This window comes from Neofelis nebulosa, chromosome 10 (genome assembly GCF_028018385.1).
Source record: "Neofelis nebulosa isolate mNeoNeb1 chromosome 10, mNeoNeb1.pri, whole genome shotgun sequence".
In the NCBI taxonomy this organism is placed as follows: domain Eukaryota; kingdom Metazoa; phylum Chordata; class Mammalia; order Carnivora; family Felidae; genus Neofelis; species Neofelis nebulosa.
The window spans coordinates 14,617,894-14,638,121 of NC_080791.1; the positions used below are offsets into that span (position 1 = coordinate 14,617,894).

Below are 20,228 nucleotides of genomic sequence, written 5' to 3' on the forward strand. Positions count from 1 at the left end.
ATTTCTTTATTGAAACTCTAATTTGATGTGACACTGTCACCATATCTTCCTTGACCACTTCAATCTGAGTTCCTTTATTTCTGTGAACACGTCTATAACGGCTACCTTAAAGAAACTGTCTGGTGTCTCTGACAGTTTCTTGGCTTGCTTTTTTTCCAGTGCATGGGTCATACTTTCCTGTTTCTTTGCATGGTTCATATTTTTTTTGTTGTTGGAAACTACACATTTCAGATAATATATCATAGCACCTCTGGGTACTGGTACACTTCTCCCCTTCCAGCACATGTTACTGTTATCTGCTTGTTTATTTGTTTCGTGACTAGTGGACTGTGTCAGTGAAGTTTATTCTCCCATAGTGTTCGGCTTCTGTTGTTGTTCCACAGGGAAGCACAGATTTGGTATATCCACAGTTACCCTCAGCTCCCGGGATCTCCATGGTTGGGGAGGGCTCTCTTCCTGTCTTTCCTTAACCACACCCAGCTGTTAAACTCCAATAATTGCTGGCTGGTTGCTCTATTGTTTTCAACAATGCCCTGGGGAATAAATTGGTCTTTAAACAATCAAATTCTGATTCCTTTGAAGGAATAGTTTCTGAGATCAGTGTTTGACTTTTGTTCAGACCTCTGGAAGGCTCATTCGATGTTTTATTCCCTGGATCTCCTATGGGGTAGCTTGTACCTTGAATCTCCTCTCAAATGCCTTTACCACAACCTCCACTGTTCTTATGAATGCTTTTAGCCTTGAACTTCTTCATATTCTGCTGCAAATGAAGTCAGTTCCTTTGTGAACAAATTAGGAGTTATGTCTTAAGGTCTGTGCCTCTCTTGAGGCAAATCTCTGAGCCAGGGGTCTGAAGTGAGCTGTGGGGGACAAAGGCAAAGTTCCCTCCGAGTGGCACTCCCACTATAGGAGCAGAGAGCTCACTGGAAGGAGAAGGGCACAGTCTGGGGTCCTCTCAGTTTTCGTCTCGTGGGATGGAACTACCAACTTACAATCTGAGGCAAGAACAGTCTGGGCTCCAATAGTCTCAGTGTGCTGCAACCAAACTCTACAACTAGAGGCTAGGCAGAAGAAGGGAGTCCCTGCTCCTAAACTACATTCACCCAGGACTTAGCGGTAACAGGCAGCTGGGGACTGGAAGAGAATGCTGATGTCCTGTTCCTCCAGGAGCCATTAGTCTAGGTTAGAGTTGGAGGGTGCTGTAGTCTGAACTGGAATCTCCCCCTGAGTTGACGAGGGAGAAGTAATGGTTTAAAAACCACAGCCTCATTTCTTACCAAATTTTCATAGATGCTCTTGAATAAATGTCTTCATTTGCTGTTCACACTTAGAACCATGGTTTTGGGGGTTTTCAGCACTTTTCACGTTTCACTGGGAAGCGGGTCAGCGGAGATCCTCATCCTGTCATGACAGATGTCAACTGCCCAGTTGTTCTTTGACATGGAAGTGAAGGAAGCAAAGTGCTAGGGATCTATTTGTGTGATATCGTTTAATCTTCACAACTGTGAGGCAGATATTAAAGACTTCACTTTTACAGACCATGAAACTGAGTCCCAGAAGCATTTGATAACTTGCTCCAATCAAAACAGCAAATAGGGGGCAAGTAGCTGACTCAAAACCAGGTCGAACTGCCTCCAAAGTTCATGTTCTTGATCATGCCCATCTTTTCATCTTTTATAAGCCTTTCCATCCTTTTAAAAACCTGAGCTCATGCAATAGTCATATCCCTGTGCAGTCACAATGATTTATTTAGGTAATACATCATTTTCTTTTTCATCTAGGTCTTTTATAATAATACCAAGAGAAGTACTATTCTGTTTGTTCATGCCTTAAGCTACATTTCCACAAAGAATCTCTAACCAGGGCATTATTACCTTTCTGTACTTTTAAAAACTGTTTTTCTGAAGAGCAAGGTAGATCTGATATGCAATGGATTTGAGTCTTTGATTATTATAAATATTAAGATGACATGGCCTCTTTTCTCCCAAGACTACTATTGTACACAAGCACATACACAAAGTCAATTAAAAATATTATTAGGAAATGAAAATACACCCTTGAAAAAAGACTCTGAAGATTTTTAGGCCCAAATTTTAAATTTCAAGGAAAAGTTTTAACACACACAGATGCAAAATCCATACAGTCACAAATGACCAGTCGCTAATAAAAAGATTCTACTGTAGGGGCCCCTGGGTGGCTCAGTCAGTGAAGCGTCTGACTTTGAGCCCCGCATCAGGCTCTGTGCTGACAGTTCAGAGCCTGGAGCTGGTTCGGATTCTTTGTCTCCCTCTCTCTCTGCCCCTCCCCCACTTGCGTGCATGCTCTCTCTCTCAAAAATAAACATTAAAAAAAAAAGAAGATTCTACTTTCAAAGTTATCTCATACTTTTATTTTTTTTTATCTCATACTTTTAAATACACTTAAAAACTTAAAAAAAAAAAAAATCTGACCACAATGTAAACTAAAACATAATCCAAAAAAATAAATAAACTAGATGAACCTAAAGAAGAAACATTTCTCTGTAGTTACTTACCAAACAAACAAAAAAAATTAAAAATAACAAGATATGTGAATCTAAAAGTGAAAAGTTTAGCCTTTACCTCTACTGGACTCCATTTATCACTGTTACAAAAAAAAAAAAAATTTTTTTTTCCTTTGGCCCGTTTTTACCACCTCAAAAAGTCTGATTTCCTGGTAACAAATCCCACTGTTTAATTCTGATGTTGTGTTAAGTGTTTAAGAAAAAAAAAAAGTTACTGCAGACGGAACCTCCCAAACTATAAGAATCATCAAGGGAGCCGGGAACATGCAGTAAGGAATACAGTTACATGTTATATGTAAACAAAATTTAAAGAAAGCATTAGAATGAGACTGTTGGCTCCAAGGGGCTCCTTCACACAAAACGGAGACCCATACACTGCGGGGGTTCTGCCACACAAGGTGACCCCAGGCAGATGTAGCAATAGCAAAGACCCTTGGCTGCAGGCACCTGCTGTATGTTCAGTAGGGAGGTTTGTTTTTGCAGATCTTTAATCCCAACTGTTACCACCTGATGGAAATAAACAGAACACCTCTGCTGCGGAAACAAAGAGGGTGAAGGGACTTAAACAGGTAAACCAAAATAAATGAAAATTCTTGATTGAAAAGGACAGCATCACGTGACAGCCACTCATTGAATGGCTATTTTAGGTTTGCAACAGTGTGCTCAATAGCTCTTTAAAGAATGCAATAGAGGTACTTACCAAATATTTCCCCTCCGCTAGCATATTCTGTCACCAGATAAATCATCCGTTCTGTCTCCATAACCTGGTACAAAGGCAGGAAAGCGACAGTGACACAAATGACAGGCTGATATCATGGGAAGAGAAACTAATGAATCCTCTTTTGTTGTCTGAAATATTAATAACCATTACTGCTTACACGAAACTTAAAACACTGGAGGGGAGACACACATAAATGCTATCAAGAAGAAAGGGGGGAAACAGGGATCCCTTCACGTTCTTAAACGTAGGAAGGATTTACTACTTGAGACGGACGTTTTGTTGTTTCATGAGGCCTCTGCAATCTCGTAAGCTCCACAAAACTGAGAAGCAAAGAAGCTGCCAAAAACCAGAAAATTCACATTCGACACTGATCACTTCCAAGTTCAAAAATGTTCCCCCCAAGACCCAATCAAAACAAAAAAAGCCTAGGGAAAATGGTGGGAATCACTTAAGAAGTGCATAGAAATCACATATGGATATGTTTTTTTAAGGGACAGGACAACTTTCCTCCCTGCCATCCATTTCTTCAAAATTGGGAAGAATCATGTAAATATTCAACACTGCAATATAAATTACTCATCTGTATTTTGTTTTGGTCTCTATTTTGCCTTTTTTATTTAGTTTTATTGTGTTGGCAGTCTTTTCTTCCTTTTTTAGCTTTATCACTAAATATTTTTTAAGGTAATGTATGAGTATATGTGCTCATGATAAATTTTTTAAATGCCGGTATATGAACAAAAGGCCAAAGATTTTCCTCTTCCCAGCCCCCTCATCCTATTCCCCCAAAGGAAACACTGTCCATAAGTCATTTATTCCGTATCATTCTAGAGCAATGCTGATCAACAGAAATACAACGTAGGCCTCATATATAATTTTAACTTTTCTAACAGCCATATTAATAAGTTTTAAAAAAGTATTTTTAAAATTTAGTATTTTATTTATCCCAGTAGTCCAAAACATTATCATTTCAGTTCCTCATTTGCTGTAGCTACACTTTCATACTCAATAGCCATGTGTGGCCAGTGGCTATCATACCGGGCAATACAGCTTTAGACTTGCCCCATAATTCATTGGTAATTATTTTGCTCAATTATTTCCCAGTTACTTGACCTTTGATATCTTTACACATCAATATCATGTAACAGCATTATGTGTTACAATAGTAAATCTCTTCTCTTCTTCGGTATGGTTTCATGGTAATCTGTCACATGAGTGCACATTACTTCTTCAATTTAGTAACTGTATTGTACTTTTTTTCTCTTTAATTTTTAAAAACCATATACTGGTAGTATTAGCTCATTGTTTGTTACATGCATTGCTTCCAAGATCTTCCTGTATGTTGATTAACACAACAAAATGTCAATGCTCTACATATATGCAGGTGTTGAGTAAGAAAAAAAAGAAAATTTTAAAAAATCGTCTATCTCCTGGGGCGCCTGGGTGGCTCAGTGGGCTAAGTGTCCGACTTCAGCTCAGGTCACGATCTCGCGCTCCATGAGTTCGAGCCCCGTGTCGGGCTCTGGGCTGATGGCTCAGAGCCTGGAGCCTGCTTCCGATTCTGTGTCTCCCTCTCTCTCTCTCTGCCCCTCCCCCGTTCATGCTCTGTCTCTCTGTCTCAAAAATAAATAAACATTAAAAAAAAAAATCGTATATCTCCTTTGTACCCCCAGGTGGTCTTTTATTGACTATAAATGTTCTTTTACTCTTAAATTTTTCAGTAGTTCAAAAACTTTCCTATACAGTTACCTGTATTTGGCTTCCTCTACAAATTGACGATTTGGCAAATGACCTGAAAACTACCTTGATACTATTTATAAAGACAATTTGACAGCCATTCACCCTGGCAGCTCAGAATCCCCTATTAACAATACTAGCTGCCAGAGAGCAAAATTAAAGCTTAAAAGAGCGCATTGTTCAAAGTCATGCCTGAAACTGAGACTTCTTTATAAGCTAATGAAATCTTGGGTAAGAAAGATAAACTTGGAGAATTCAGTTCTAAGGTTAATACCTCCAAGTTAACCTCTTGAGGAAAGTTGGCCTAATAACCCTTCAATTATTTAAAGATGATTTATTTTAAAAAGTGAGGTCAAGAAGTTGACTCAGTTGATCAGGATAGGAAGGAAACAGAGGTTAGACACCTCCGAGTTTGCAGACGTTAAGTCTTCAGGCAACACCAAGAAGCTTTCACGAGTTTGCTTCTGGGGCACAACGTAGGTGTGGCTCAACAGAATTTGGTCTGATAAATTTCAACAAGTCGGCTCCTGCTGATCTAATTCATTTCATTATGTGAACAGCTGATGCCAGAAAAGAGCCCTAAAGCTGTAGCCTTAACCACACACACTAACATCACAACATGCTTTCCTTTCCATAAAGTTAATAGACTCTGAAAGCCTGCCCATTGTGCCTCCACCCTTACACATGGTGCCATGTCTGGGCCAGTAACCTTTACTGCAGAGTAACAGCAGCAAATGAACCGAGTGGGTGGCCACTTCCTGAACAACTAGGTGATGGCTGTTCTGGTAGAAAGCAGCAAGCAGGGCTGGCCTTATGCAGAGGCAGAGCTTGTGACTGCCAACACACTGCAACTTGAGAAGCACCCCAAAGCCCCACCTCTCCCAAAATATCTCTTCCACCAGCCTGCTAAGGCAAGGTCCTCTCTTCCTATCTGGCTTGAAATTCCAGCCATTAGACTTATTGCTTTTGCAGTAAAGCAAGGGAATTGTTGAGGGTGGCATGAAATATGCATGCTTCTCGGGAAGGTAAGAAAACTAGAAGGGAAATCTCTTCCATTACACAAAATCAATCTCACGGTTACCAAAATAATCAAATGCTACCTCAGAAAACGTAATCTAGGACCCTACTAGAGAAGAGGTGGGTTCTGACTGACCAAAGAGGCCATAGTTAAAATATCCTTTTCCATCATATGTCATACCAGGATCACAGAAATGAGCATTTAAGTGATGTTAGAAGAAGATAATGTTATATTCACCTGTAGCTTTTCATCCCTAAGAATTCTCTGTTCCTTCTGGCTTTCCCATTCTGTTTTAGGATTTGGACCTACATAAATCAGTTCTTGTCGTCTTCTGAATAATCTTTTTGTGTAATTCTCACAAAGAATGGTCCCCAAGCTTTAAAGAACAAATGTAAAAGGCCTACATGGGTAAGGTAGAGCTTATTAGTAAAGAGCCAGGTAAAACATGAGTGCTGAATGTGGAGATAAAAGGGTGGGGAAAACAGGAGGATAAACATATGAACACAGAAACCAAGAAAAGCTGGAGGTGTTCACCCAGACACCTTTTCCGCAAAGGCACCTATACACATCAAACGACCATCCTGGATTCTTCGCTGCCATACGCCACCCCACTAGGGAACCTACCTGGTAGAGCCTGATGATGTGGGGGTGGCAAAGCATTTTCATAATTTGAACTTCCCGGAAAATCTTCTTCAAGTTTTCTTCGTCCAGCTGGGTCTTGTCTATGATCTTGATAGCAACCTGAGAACAGAGGAAAAAAATTTACTCTGATGCATTATTAAAAGCAGTTTACTACGGAAAATTAAATCCACTTGAACACATTATATTCCACAAAATATAAGTTGCCAGTATTGTGTTTACAGAACGTCAATGAAGAAAACGAATTTACTTTTTAAAAAGTCAGGAAATGTATTCCTAGCAAGTTGGTTTCAAAGGAACAGACTCCAAAAGCTAATGGGTGTTTCTGCCATTTCTTAAACCACTCCTACAGTAAAACCTTATGGCAAACAAAATACTTCAGTGCTCCACAGATGTGGTCTCATTCTGGGAAAATCATGCTCTGATGCGGGCCATGAGATGTTGGGCCTCTTATTAAGATAAGAGGCTTAGATCACAAGTACATGATAAGTCGGTAAGACTGGACCAGAAATTACACGGATGCATCCCACATCTCACCAGATGCTTGCGTAACTCCACAGTCCTGGCGGTGGAACAGGCTGGTAGCAGCAGCGGTCACTATACACTGAACATCTGCTGGGCGCCGAGCATTGCTCTTCGTGCTTTCCGAGTACTAAATCATTTAAACCTCCCAGTACCCTACATTATTGTTAACCTTATCTTACAAGTACGGAAACTGAGACATACAGAGATTAAGTAATTTACTCAAGATTAAGTCATGTAAACTGGCATGTGGTAGATCCAGGATTAAAGCCCAGGAAGGTGGACTTTAGAGTCAAATTCTTAACGGTAATGCTATAAAAATCTGAAGCTCTTTCTGTACTGCAGATACACTCCTTCAGCATCAAACATCTATTTTGCTCATCATTCTTAAGACATCCAGCAGCAGGTACATTTTAAAACAGAATGAAAGATGAAGAACGTTTATAATCCATTGTATCTAAACTTTGTCATCATTCCTAGTGAATGAAATACTCAAAATATTGTGTTGCCCCAAAATATCTGTATCTCCATCCCAGTCAATCAGCAAGTAGGCAAAGAATATTAGTTTGATGAAGGACCAAGACAAGGTAAATTCTAGCTCCTTTCAATACTAAAATTCTGTGATTCCCCACACTGAGAGAGGGAAAGGAAGTTTACTAGTAAGAAAAAGAAAAGAAAAACCAGAGAAGCAAAATTTCAACAATAAAAATGTTCAGTCCAGAGCAATAAAGACTATAAAGAACCATACATGGGAGATGATTCAAATGTAAGAATGACTAACATAAAAGTAACTCTGGAGTTGTTTCAGAATGAAGACTAATGGGAGAAAGGCCCAGGGAGACAAATTTCAGCTCAATTCAAAGAACATTTAAGCCCTGCCTAATGATGGAAAGTAATAAAGTGAGCTGGATGTAGCTCAGCCTACTACAATTAAATCAGATGCAGCCTTAACTTCAGGGGACTCACAATCTAGTTGGGGAAAGACATGTGTGAAACAGACAACAATACAACGTTGGAAACACAATCGGCAAAGCCAAGTACAAGTTATGACGGTAGAAAGGAGGATCGAGTGTGACCTTCACCTACGGGAGAAGCTGACCTACAGAAAGACTTTACCAACAAAGCGGAACTTGAGAAAAGAAAGAAGTGGGACAGGCAGAAAAGAGGGTAGGAAATCTTACAGGAGAAATAGTAAAACCGTTAACAAATCTCACCAGCTGTCTGATCTCCTATAAGAAGCCTTGCACAGGGGCGCCTGGGTGGCGCAGTCGGTTAAGCGTCCGACTTCAGCCAGGTCACGATCTCGCGGTCCGTGAGTTCGAGCCCCGCGTCGGGCTCTGGGCTGATGGCTCGGAGCCTGGAGCCTGTTTCCGATTCTGTGTCTCCCTCTCTCTCTGACCCTCCCCCGTTCATGCTCTGTCTCTCTCTCTGTCCCAAAAATAAATAAAAAACGTTGAAAAAAAATTAAAAAAAAAAAAATTAAAAAAAAAAAAAAAAAAAAAGAAGCCTTGCACCAAATCACCCCAGATTAGCGGGGATAGCTCAGTGGTAGAACATCTGACTGCCTATCACCCTGGACTGTTAGCGTTTCTACTTCTCCTCATTACTGTGCCATATATCACACACAGGACCTTAACTCCAGCAATTAGTCTGGCATCTGCACCTGGTTCTCTAAGAACGGCTCCCAAAACAACTGGGGGGAAAAAAAAATCACAGTTTACAATGTCTTTTTATATAACAAGTATCTGGGTCTTAATTAATTATTAATAAAATAGCACATTATACTTTACAGATTACTTTCATATACGTAACATGCTTATAAACTTGCAGCCATATGCCGTGGCAGAGCTTTCCAACTGGTGTGCTAGAAATGGATTACAAGTGTACCCAAGGCCATGGGTCAGGGGCAGTGGATCACCTCCGGCCTCAAGAAACCTCATCTGTCTACCCCAGAGAAAATATGATCATTTTCTGCGTATGCCACAACACACAAAAAGTTGGGAAGCAATGCTAGTTTTGCTGATCACCAACTGTCCAAGGACTGGGCCTCAAATCCCCTAACCTGCCTATGCCTACCAATGGATGGCATTGAAAAAGTAATGGGGGGCGAGGATGAAGACAGTTAATGAGGGCTTTTAATGCATTTAACCATATTTTTGTACTTCTTCACACCCAAGAGAATACTGAGTCACACTGTAATTGGGGGAGTCATATAGTAGGGCCTCCTAATTCACGTGAACTCATTCTGAATTTCATTGGCTCTCTGAAGCAGTAAGATTTTCATAAAGGGAAAGAGAAAACCAAACCTAATCACCTATGAGAACAAACTGGCTTTAAGATCTTATATTCTGTGCACCTAATAAATATTTTTAATTTAATAAAGATAACGGTATAGCATGGATGTAGTTTCACATTTCATAACAAGCAATCTGACTTCACATAAAGGGAATACGGTCCTACGTACTGAAATGTATCCCTGTCTTTTGAGGGAAAATTGCATTAACTATAATCTGTTCTTAGAAGGCGGAAGCAGAGAGGTTTTAATACATTAAAACATCAAATTCCTGTCTACTCTTCAATGAGACTCAAGATTCAACAAGACATAGGCAAAGCTTTGCCTACCAGCTGAATACAGTGTCAAGGGGAAGGACTCTGATGTCAAGCTGCCTGGGTTCGAAATCTTGGAGCTGCCCTTTAATGTATAACTTGGAGCAAACTATTTAATTTTTTTTTTTCTTTTTTTTTTATTTATTTATTTTTGGGACAGAGAGAGACAGAGCATGAACGGGGGAGGGGCAGAGACAGAGGGAGACACAGAGTCGGAAACAGGATCCAGGCTCCGAGCCATCGGCCCAGAGCCTGACGCGGGGCTCAAACTCACGGACCGCGAGATCGTGACCTGGCTGAAGTCGGACGCTTAACCGACTGCGCCACCCAGGCGCCCCACTATTTAATTTTTCTATGTCCCTTACCTAAAAACTGTGGGCAACTACTGAACCTGCTTTAAAGGTTGCCGGGGATGTACTAAGCTAATGGATGCAACCTGCTTAGTACAACGCCTGGCACGTGGTAAACACGCAATACACATTAATTATAGGGACTGCTGTCGTGATTTGTTTTCCGGAATCAAGCCTTAAACTTCAGGCATTCCTTGGAAAAAATGAGATTTGCTTTACTCAACAACATAATCCTGGATCTCAAAAACATCAGTCCCTTAAATCGAGGGGCAAGTTGAGGGGACCAAGAAGCAAAAGAGCTAAGAATTTGTGGGCAGCATCCAGAACCAACTGGTTACTTCCAGCTGATGTGGGAAGAACATGGAAGGAATGTAGCTAGCAGGGAAAATGCATTCCATTTGGGAAAGTCACACCAAGCCATAAGATGGAACCCACAGCAAGACCTGATCCTGACGGCTGGGCCAGGGACAGCGAGCTCTGCTTCTTCATGGCAGGCCGGGCTCCCCGCCCTCCACACTAAGTACTAACACCAGAGAGGAGGACACACATGTTACTTGGCTCCAATTTTAGCTGCAAACTGAAAAGTGGAGATTTTCGAGAAAATGGAAAAATACCGATGAAACAGAGAAGCTACCAAGTCAGAGAGAAAGGAGCTGGCGAGCAGGTATGATTATTTTAAGAATACCTGAAGAGATCAATGATCATGAATTTTCATGGCTACAGATTACTGGTGACTACATAATAAACGTTTTAAAGTACATGCCAGTTGCTTGAATTTTTTTTTTAATTTATATTTGAGAGAGAGAGAGAGAGAGCTTGTGAGTGGGGTAGGGGCAGAGGGAGAGGGAGACAGAGGACCCAAAGCAGGCTCTGCACTGACAGCAGAAAGCCTGACGCGGAGCTCGAACTCATGAACCGTGAGATCATGACCTGAGCTGAAGTCGGATGCTCAACTGATTGAGTCACCCACGCATTCCCCTACTCAGCCCCAGTTGCTTAAAAAATGAAATGCATCCACAACAAAAGGTTAACTGCTAGGTAAACAGAAGATAAACTCTCAAAGAATGTGTTTAAATTTTGGTGCTGAGGGGCGCCTGGGTGGCTCAGTCGGTTGAGCGGCCGACTTCGGCTCAGGTCATGATCTCACAGCTCGAAGGCTCGTGAGTTCGAGCCCTGCGTCGGGCTCTGTGCTGACAGCTCAGAGCCTGGAGCCTGCTTCGGATTCTGTGTCTCCCTCTCTCTCTGCCCTCCCCTGCTCACGTTCTCTCTCTCTCTCTCTCAAAAAAAAATAAAATAAACATTTAAAAAAAAATTTTAGTGCTGAAAAATCTATGAATCACATCCCTGTACTTAAATATAAAAAGCGTAACAAGTGAAAAAAGGAAACTTCCAACACACTACCAAGGACCATAGATTTCTTAAAGTTTCTTGTTCTACATAGAATTCTTTTCTCTTACAAGGAGCAGGATTTTATGAACTGACACTAATATTAATTAAACATGGCACCGTATCAAATATGTTGCTGAACAGATACAGCTTGCTGGGAGTCTCTACCCAAGAGATTTCCATTCAGCAAACTCTCCTTTTTTCATTGGCATGTGGTATGACAAAAAATTAAACTCAGATCATGCCAAATTTAAAGTCACAGTTCTTCATTATTCATTCTAGAAGCGGGGGGGGGGGGGGAGGAATAGCTATTTGCCCCTTTTAGTTCTTACTAATGTGTCCAGTGCAAATTGATGTGCTATGAATGTAAAATATATACCAGATCTCAAAGCCTTAATATTAAAATGAGAATATAAATGATCTCATCGATAAATTTATATTGATTACATGAAGAAATAACATTTTAGATATACCAGGCTAAATAAAATATATTATTAAAACTAATTTCACTGAAACCTATAGAATGGGAGAAAATATTTTCAGACCACAACATATCTGATAAGCAGTTAATAACCAAAATAAACTAGGAATTGACAAAACTCAACAGAAAAAACACAAATAACCCAATTCAAAGATGGACAAAGGACCTAAGTAGGCATTTTCCCAAAGAAAACATACAAGTGGCCAAAACATTATAATTTATCAGGAAACTGCAAATGAAAAAACCACAATGAGATACCACCTCATGCCTGTTAGGGGGTCTATTACCAAAGACGCTGGTGAGGGTGTGGAGAAAAGGGAAGCCTTGTGCACTGCTGGCGGGAATATAAATTGGTGCCATCACTATGGAAAACGATATGGAGGTTCCTTAAGAAATTGCAAACAGAACTACCGTATGACCCAGCAATCCCACTTCTGGGTGTCTATTCAAAGGAAGTGAAATCATGATCTCAAAAAATATCTGTACTTCCGTATTCCTAAGCAGAATTATTCACAATAGCCAAGGTATGGAAACAATCTAAGTGTCTGTCAACAGATGAATGGATGAAGAAAATGCAGCATACATATATACAATGAAATATTATCCAGCCTTAAAAAAGAAGGAAAGCCTGTCATTTGTGACAGCACAAATGAACCTGGAGGGCAGTATGCCAAGTGAAGTAAGACAGACACAAAGACAACCACAATACCACAATACACGTGGTATTACCTATATGTGGAATCTAAAAAAAAGAAAGAAAGAAAGAAAAAGAAAGATTCAAACTCACAGAAATAGAAAGTAGAAAAGTGGGTGCCAGGGGCTTGGGGGAAGAAATATGGACAAGTTGGTAAAAGGGTACAAACTTTCATTTAAAAGATGAATAAGGTCTGAGGATCTAATATAAAACATGGTGATTATAGCTGATAACACTATTGTATTATTGAAATTTGCCAAGAGGCTAGAACTTAAATGTTCTCACCAAAAACAAACAAAAAAACAACCAACAGAAAAGAAATAGCAAATATGTGAGGATGAACATGTTAATTAACTCAGTGGGGAGGTGGGGGGTGGGGATCCTACACAACATATGAGCATATCAAAACAACACATTGTACACTTTAAATATCTTACAATTTTGTCAATTATACCTCATTGAAGCTGGAAAAAAAATGAGTTTCACCTGTTTCTTTTTACTTTTTTAAATATGACTGCTAGGAAATTTAAAATCATATACGTGGCCCACATGTTAGACGATGCCAGTAAGATGCCAGTTAAAGCAGGTATTACATGACAATGACTTCTGAAAGACTTGACTCAGTGTTGAGGATTGCCAGTTACTGATCTCGAAGAAACTTGGCAAGCTTTGCGCAGTGGCAGTATCGTAGCCAATGAGGTTTATCCGAGGCGCGATTATTGCTAATTGAAGAAACTTGGCAGGGCGCAATGCACTCAATGCTCAAACGCTGCCTTGGGAGAGAATCTTAAATTAGGTCTGAAAAGTTACATTCCAAGAACTCAATTTAATTCCATTAAAAACTGTTTATTGAACAACTGACTGGCTTAAGGCAGCGCCCTGGTGCAGCCGGCTGGAGGCTACTCTCAGCAGGGTTCTGAGAGAGAATTACGTTTTCCACTATTAAGCTAGCAGTTCACAAAACTTTGGGTCTCAGGACTCCTTCTCTTAAAAATTGTTGAGACCAAGCCTGCCTGGGTGGCTCAATCGGTTAAGGTTCCAACTTCGGCTCAGGTCATGATCTCATGGTCTGGGAGTTCAAGCCCTGCATCGGGCTCTGTGCTGACAGCTTGGAGCCTGGAGCCTGCTACAGATTTTGTGTATCCCTCTCTCTCTTTCTCTGCCCCTCCCCTGCTCACACTCTGTCTCTCTCTCTCTCTCTCAAAAATAAATAAACATTAAAAAATATTTTTTAAATAAAATTTTTGAGACCTTCAAAGAAGTTTTGTTAACATGAGTAATATCTGTCAAGATTTACTTAGAAATTGGTTAAAATCAGAAATGAAAACAGAAAATTTTAGAACACTAGAACACACAGCACACATCTGACCAGCCATCAGAGTAATTACCTCATCTATCATGTATAATCTCTTGAAATCACCACTGTATAACTGTGAGAGAAGGACGGTGAAAAATGAGAATAATGTTTAAATATTTAGGAAAACAATTTTGACCTCTGAGACTCACTGAAACAATTCTGGAGACTCTTTTTTGGGGGTCTCTGGATCAAACTTTGAGAACAACTGCCATGAGGCATCATTGTATGTGATCAATTAACTTCTTTCCTATTATCTTAAATCGTATATCTTTGGGAAAGCTGAAAATATAGTCACTCAAACTGTTTTCTGTAGGACTTGATGCATTCCCAGTTACGAACAGCTTCCAGAAAAGGAATGTGAATGCCTTTTGCAATCAGCCTTGATTTAAACACACACACACACAAACTTCTTTCTTTTAAAATACTGGAAAATAGAACTGTCATCAGGAAACAGGTTTAATGAAACTCCAAACCATCACAAGATACAAGCTGGACTATAAAGCTAAACCTGCCAGGCACTAACTGGCCATGATTAATGATGTGCCATGTGGCAGTTGTCAGGATGCAGGCTGGCCATATTCTTGGGAAATCCTGACCTCTGCCCCGGAACCAAGCAAGAAGGACTACATATTTTATTTTGTAACAAATAGTCAAATCAAGTTCAAAGAGGCAAAGCAAAGACATATATTTGGGAGGAACTGATTATTCTATCCATTTTACATACCAATCACAACTGTTTCTGGAAAAATATAAAGCTGTGAAGGCTAAAGAATGACTGAGATGCTAGGATCCCAGCCAACTCCACACAGGAGGCCGCCACATGACCACCAAAAGTGAGGGTAAATCAGCTTTCAATGAACCCCTGAGGAAATAGTTCGCAGTATCTAACAGGTCTTTAGGTGACTTATTTTTCTATACTTCTCAGTTTGGGCTGTACTAAATGGTGACAATGAAATCGTTTGCGCATTTACAATGTCTGGAGGATAGAGAATTGCGAGCTTAGCGAAGCGAGAAAATCTACCATGAAACATGCATTCTTCTTGGAAAAATTCCTAAGGTGGAACATGGCTATATTGCACATAATTGATCGATGGAAATTTTCTGGTGATTACTTGGAATTCAAGGAGTAGAAGGGAAATTTTTCAAACAAAAAGAAAATGATTTCTCAGTTGCAATAATTCCCATCTGGTTAACATTTACCCTCTTGGAGGGCAGAAGCCCTCAGACTATCTCTAATGGAATGGCAACTCTCTCAGCCACACTGGCATTACCATCGCTGTTGTCATTTCAACGTTTACATAGTGCCAACGTTTTGTATGCTTTCTAGAACATTAAATCAACTTCTGGTCTTGAAGTTTCCCATTTAAATGAACTGAATAAAAAGATATTCAAAAGGGAAAAAAGGAGTGGAGAAGAGGAGAAGCTGATCACAGCAATGAAGAATTCTTTACAAATATCAGTGCCCCGTCCATGTTCGGGTATCTATTTTCAGTTGACCATGGCTTCGAACTTTAAAAGAGAGATTCAGAATGGGATTGATGGCTTCATTCCAAGGTTAGGGAGCTATTTTACAAGGATGAGAAAGGGCAGGAGGGGAAAAAGCAGGAAAGAGGGAGTGGGACTGAAGAATGCAGGGCAAAGAGAAGATGCTTTGAACATAGAGGGATTGAGCAAAAAAGCATTCAAGAGATGGAGAAGAAAAGGGTAAGAGCTCAGTGGTTTAATAAGCAACTTCCGATGATTGAAAGTGGCCACCAAAGAACAAGATCTAAGAAAATGGTATTATGAAAAAATATGAATTGTTACAGGAATGTTCTAAAATAAAAGACAAACAAGGAACAGCGGGTAGTCCAAGGGAAAACGTAAAGCTATGGTGGAGAATGAAGCTATGAAGGATGGAATTTTAGTCCCAGAGAAGAAAGATGAGACATGTGGGTGAAACTTGGCAATGACCTCAACTGTGAGGTTAGAAGGAGGCAGAAAGCTGAATGAATTTCAAGATGAATCTTCTTAATGAAGTACACGCCACTCTTTCCTGGAGTGCCAGCTCATAGGTAAAAATAACACACACTCATAGAAGGATTGTGCTCTTCCCAAGAACGGCATTTGTCAAGGAGCCTGTGTACTGTTAAGCACATTTAGATGTAGCACCTAGAACACTCAGAGCTTTTTAAAGCACCAGCTGGAAAGAAAGTTGAATTCAACTGGCACGGCGTAACTTTCTTAAACTTCCCCAATGGAGATTTATTACACTGAACATCCTGCTAACCTTACAATGGTGGTGTTGTTCCTGGTGAACAAAGTCAGCAACAGTTCATATTTTAAGTTGTTTTAAACTATATTAATATGCCTCCAAGGCCTAGTAAGATAGCCTGTGGTAGCAAAAGTTGAGCGAACCAAGGGAACACAATAACAGCCGGAAAACTACCCTAAATTCCTCATCTCTTACGTCTGATTATTTGGTAATGGAGACGAAGGGAACACGGGAAGCCATCTCCATCACCAGAGAGCATCTAGCTTATCCTCCGATTCTGAAACTTACTGGTCCTGCGTCCAGGATGTACATCTGTGTCCAACCACGCTTCCTAACCTGAATACTGATGACGCCACGCTCTCCTCCCTGTGGCAGCCCAGAATTCAAGAGCCAGCTTCCCGGTGCTCGTTAGGAACACGGCACCAAGTACCTTCTGACGGGCTTCCTTCACAGCTCACCCTTAGTGCTGGCAGAAAAATGCCCCCCTGGGATTCCATCAAAATGGGAATATTTCGTGTGATGGTGTTTCGCACTGCTTCTGGCTTCAACGAGCTCCTTGCATTTAATGGTCATCACATGTTCAAATCGATAGACCTTACATTTCCAAAATTAATGTTTGTATTTCATGTGCTGGACAGTAAAGTAACTTAAATCATTCCTCTGGAAAGCCTAATGGTAAACATTAATTAATTCTCAAATTTCTGACATTTAAAGGTAGGAAGAAGACTACTGCTAACACTGCCAGAGAAAAATAGGAAAAAATGTTCTATTAAAATGTAATTCATTATCATATGTATTGTTATTATATATATATCCCATATATGTTAATATCTTTATATCCACATTAAATGTCAAAACACAACTACATGAAGCATGTACCTGAAATAACAGACTTGACATATAATAAGATTGCTTATCCTTTCCCTTAGCAGGACTACATGCGTCCTCAATTCTGGCCTTCTACGACAGTCCTAATCTGACATTACGGTACAAGTCTAAAATTCTGACAAGTTTCTAAAGTATCATCAAAGATTTTAAGTAATCATAATTGTGTACTAATTGACTCAAACACTGACTACAGTTAGTAACAGTGAGGGGCTTATTTAATCATTAAAAGTATCCACAATTTCAGCAAAGCCCAACCCATTACACTATCTTTTGGGCCCTCTTTTGGTCTTGACAAGACTATTTTTAAGCAAATTGATATGACCCTAACTTACTATCAAAGAGAGCCAAAAAAACCTCCAGACATCAGAAATAGTTTCATTTAAAATAGATATATGTGCATAAATATCTGCTTTAAAAACACCAGCTCATGAGAAACACCATCCAGAAAATCACAAGGACTGAGATTTAGGAGATGAGAAAACAAAGGGAGAATGTAGAGAACTGGAAGGAAATAAAACGTTCATTGATAATAATTTCATACTAAAAATAATTATCCCTCCATGTTTAAAAGTCCTTTTGAATTTTCCAGAGGTCTTTGGGTCACAGATTTCTATGGAGGACACAATGGCATTCTTTGAAACAAAGTCCAACAAAACCCCGCCAATAAATCAAATGTACTTTTCTGAGAAGATGGTACGGAATAAAGGGCTCAGGGCAGGAAAGACATCAAAACTAAAATACACAGGAGCAGAATCTTTTCCCCTTTGAACAAAATCTTGCTAATAGAAAAGAAACCCTAATACGTAAGAAAGAAAGAAAAAAGAAAACAACTACTGTGGTTAACTTTGGGTAAAAGGTTCAGAAACAGACAAAACTTTTTAGAACCCTTGGGTTCTAGACAACAATCTGGAAATGGGATGGCCAAAGAGCATTGGACGGAGAGCTGGGATGTAGAGTTCAATTCCCAACTCTATCACTAAAAATGTTTGTGGCAAATCTCGGGCAAGTCACCAACTCTGTAGTCCTCGACATACTTGTCAATGACATAAGTGTGTGCCTGCATGCACATGAAAGCAGAGCTATCAACACAAAGGCTCTCGCTGTGCCAGTTCCCAATTAGAACTCCAACATTTCTTCTTCTTTCAAATTCGCTTCTTTCAAAAAAATGTTTTTAAGTTCTAAGTTTCATTCATATAAAATAAATCAGAATCACTAGTTAGATAACTCTCAACCTTGAATGATTAAAATATTCAAGGGGCCCCTGGATGGCTCAGTTGGTGAACTGTCTGACTCTGATTTCGGCCCAGGTCATGATCTCACAGTTCAGGGGATCAAGCCCTGAGTTGGGCTCTGCACTGTCAGTGCAGAGCCTTCTTGAGATTCTCTCTCTTCTACTCTCTCTCTCTGCCCCTCCCTGCTTGCTCTTTCTCAAAATAAATAAATTTTTTAAAAATTCTCCTTTATTGGAAGAGAAGCAAAAATAATATAAAAACAGGGAGGGAGCCAAAACATAAGAGACTCTTAAATATGGAGAACAAACAGAGGGTTACTGGAGGGGTTGTGGGAGAGGGGATGGGCAAAATGGGTAAGGGCCATTAAGGAATCTACTCCTGGGGCGCCTGGGTGGCGCAGTCGGTTAAGCGTCCGACTTCAGCCAGGTCACGATCTCGCGGTCCGTGAGTTTGAGCCCCGCGTCAGGCTCTGGGCTGATGGCTCAGAGCCTGGAGCCTGTTTCCGACTCTGTGTCTCCCTCTCTCTCTGCCCCTCCCCCGTTCATGCTCTGTCTCTCTCTGTCCCAAAAATAAATAAAAAACGTTGAAAAAAAAAATTAAAAAAAAAAAAAAAAAAAAAAAAGGAATCTACTCCTGAAATCACTGTTGCACTATATCCTAACTAACGTGGATGTAAATTCTAAAAATTTTTTTAAATTCTTTATTAAAAAATACAAATATTTCAAGCCTACTCTTATAGTGCTTTATAATGTAAGACCATATTAAAAAAGCTTCATTTACTACAGCTAAGATAACCTCACTGAATTAGTTCTTAAAGAGTATTACCAGGGCGCCTGGGTGGCTCAGTCGGTTAAGCGGCCGACTTCGGCTCAGGTCATGATCTCGCGGTCAGTGAGTTTGAGCCCCGCGTCGGGCTCTGTGCTGACAGCTCAGAGCCTGGAGCCTGTTTCCGATTCTGTGTCTCCCTCTCTCTGACCCTCCCCCATTCATGCTCTGTCTCTCTCTGTCTCAAAAATAAATAAACGTTAAAAAAAAAAATTAAAAAAAAAAAAAAAAAGTATTACCTTTCTCACTTAAATTAAGCAGCCATTACACTAAACAAAAAGTGTAACAACACTGTTTGCCTAGGAAAACCCTGGCATTTGCTACTAATATTTTCACTAATGGTGAAGTCAATGTCTCCTACCATTGGTACTAATTACACTAAATAATCAATAATACTGATATTAATTTCAATCCCACTTACAGAAACCACAGTAGACTTTATAAACGAAGTGTGATGCCAGCCACAATTAAGTCAAACTAAGTAAACCATAAAATACAACTTAACTAGGAAGAAGCAAATAGCAAAAACAAAAATCCAAGTCTAAGATCTTGGACATGCTATCCAAATTTGATAAAGTTTCCATCTATAGCAAAAGTCTTAGAAATTAAAAAACTAAAGTGTCCAGTTTAGTTTTACATTTTTCTTTGTGTTTTAGACAAGTTAATTCCAATATATTAAACATAAACATAATAAGAATAGACAACATATATTGAGCACTTAATGTGTGCCATGGTATTGTTCCTTTCTTTTTACTTTTTATTATGGAAAGCTTCAAATGTTCACAAAAGTAGACAGAGTAACATAATTAGCTTCAATCAGCTTCAATAATTCTTAATTCATCGCCAATTCTGCCTGCTCTCTACCTCCACCAATTTCACCCAAGACTTCATCACCATATTTCATTTGGAAATATTTCAGTATGTATCTTAAAAGGATTCACACTCTTTTAAAAAATATAACCATGGAATCACCATTGC

General features: G+C 39.8%; 1 protein-coding gene and 1 pseudogene across 7 annotated transcripts in view; one reads left to right on the forward strand and one right to left on the reverse strand.

The window, feature by feature from the left end:
- SIK3 (SIK family kinase 3) overlaps nt 1–20,228 on the reverse strand; it is a 246,620-nt gene that overhangs the window by 115,427 nt on the left and 110,965 nt on the right. For all 7 annotated transcript variants that reach the window (XM_058686820.1, XM_058686821.1, XM_058686819.1 and 4 more), the window contains exons 2-3: nt 6,640–6,756; nt 3,243–3,306 (exon numbers count right to left, since the gene is read on the reverse strand). In XM_058686820.1, the coding sequence (XP_058542803.1) occupies nt 3,243–3,306; nt 6,640–6,756 (181 nt within the window). The remainder of the gene's footprint in view (nt 1–3,242; nt 3,307–6,639; nt 6,757–20,228) is intronic.
- LOC131489008 (U4 spliceosomal RNA) lies at nt 13,360–13,432 on the forward strand (annotated as a pseudogene).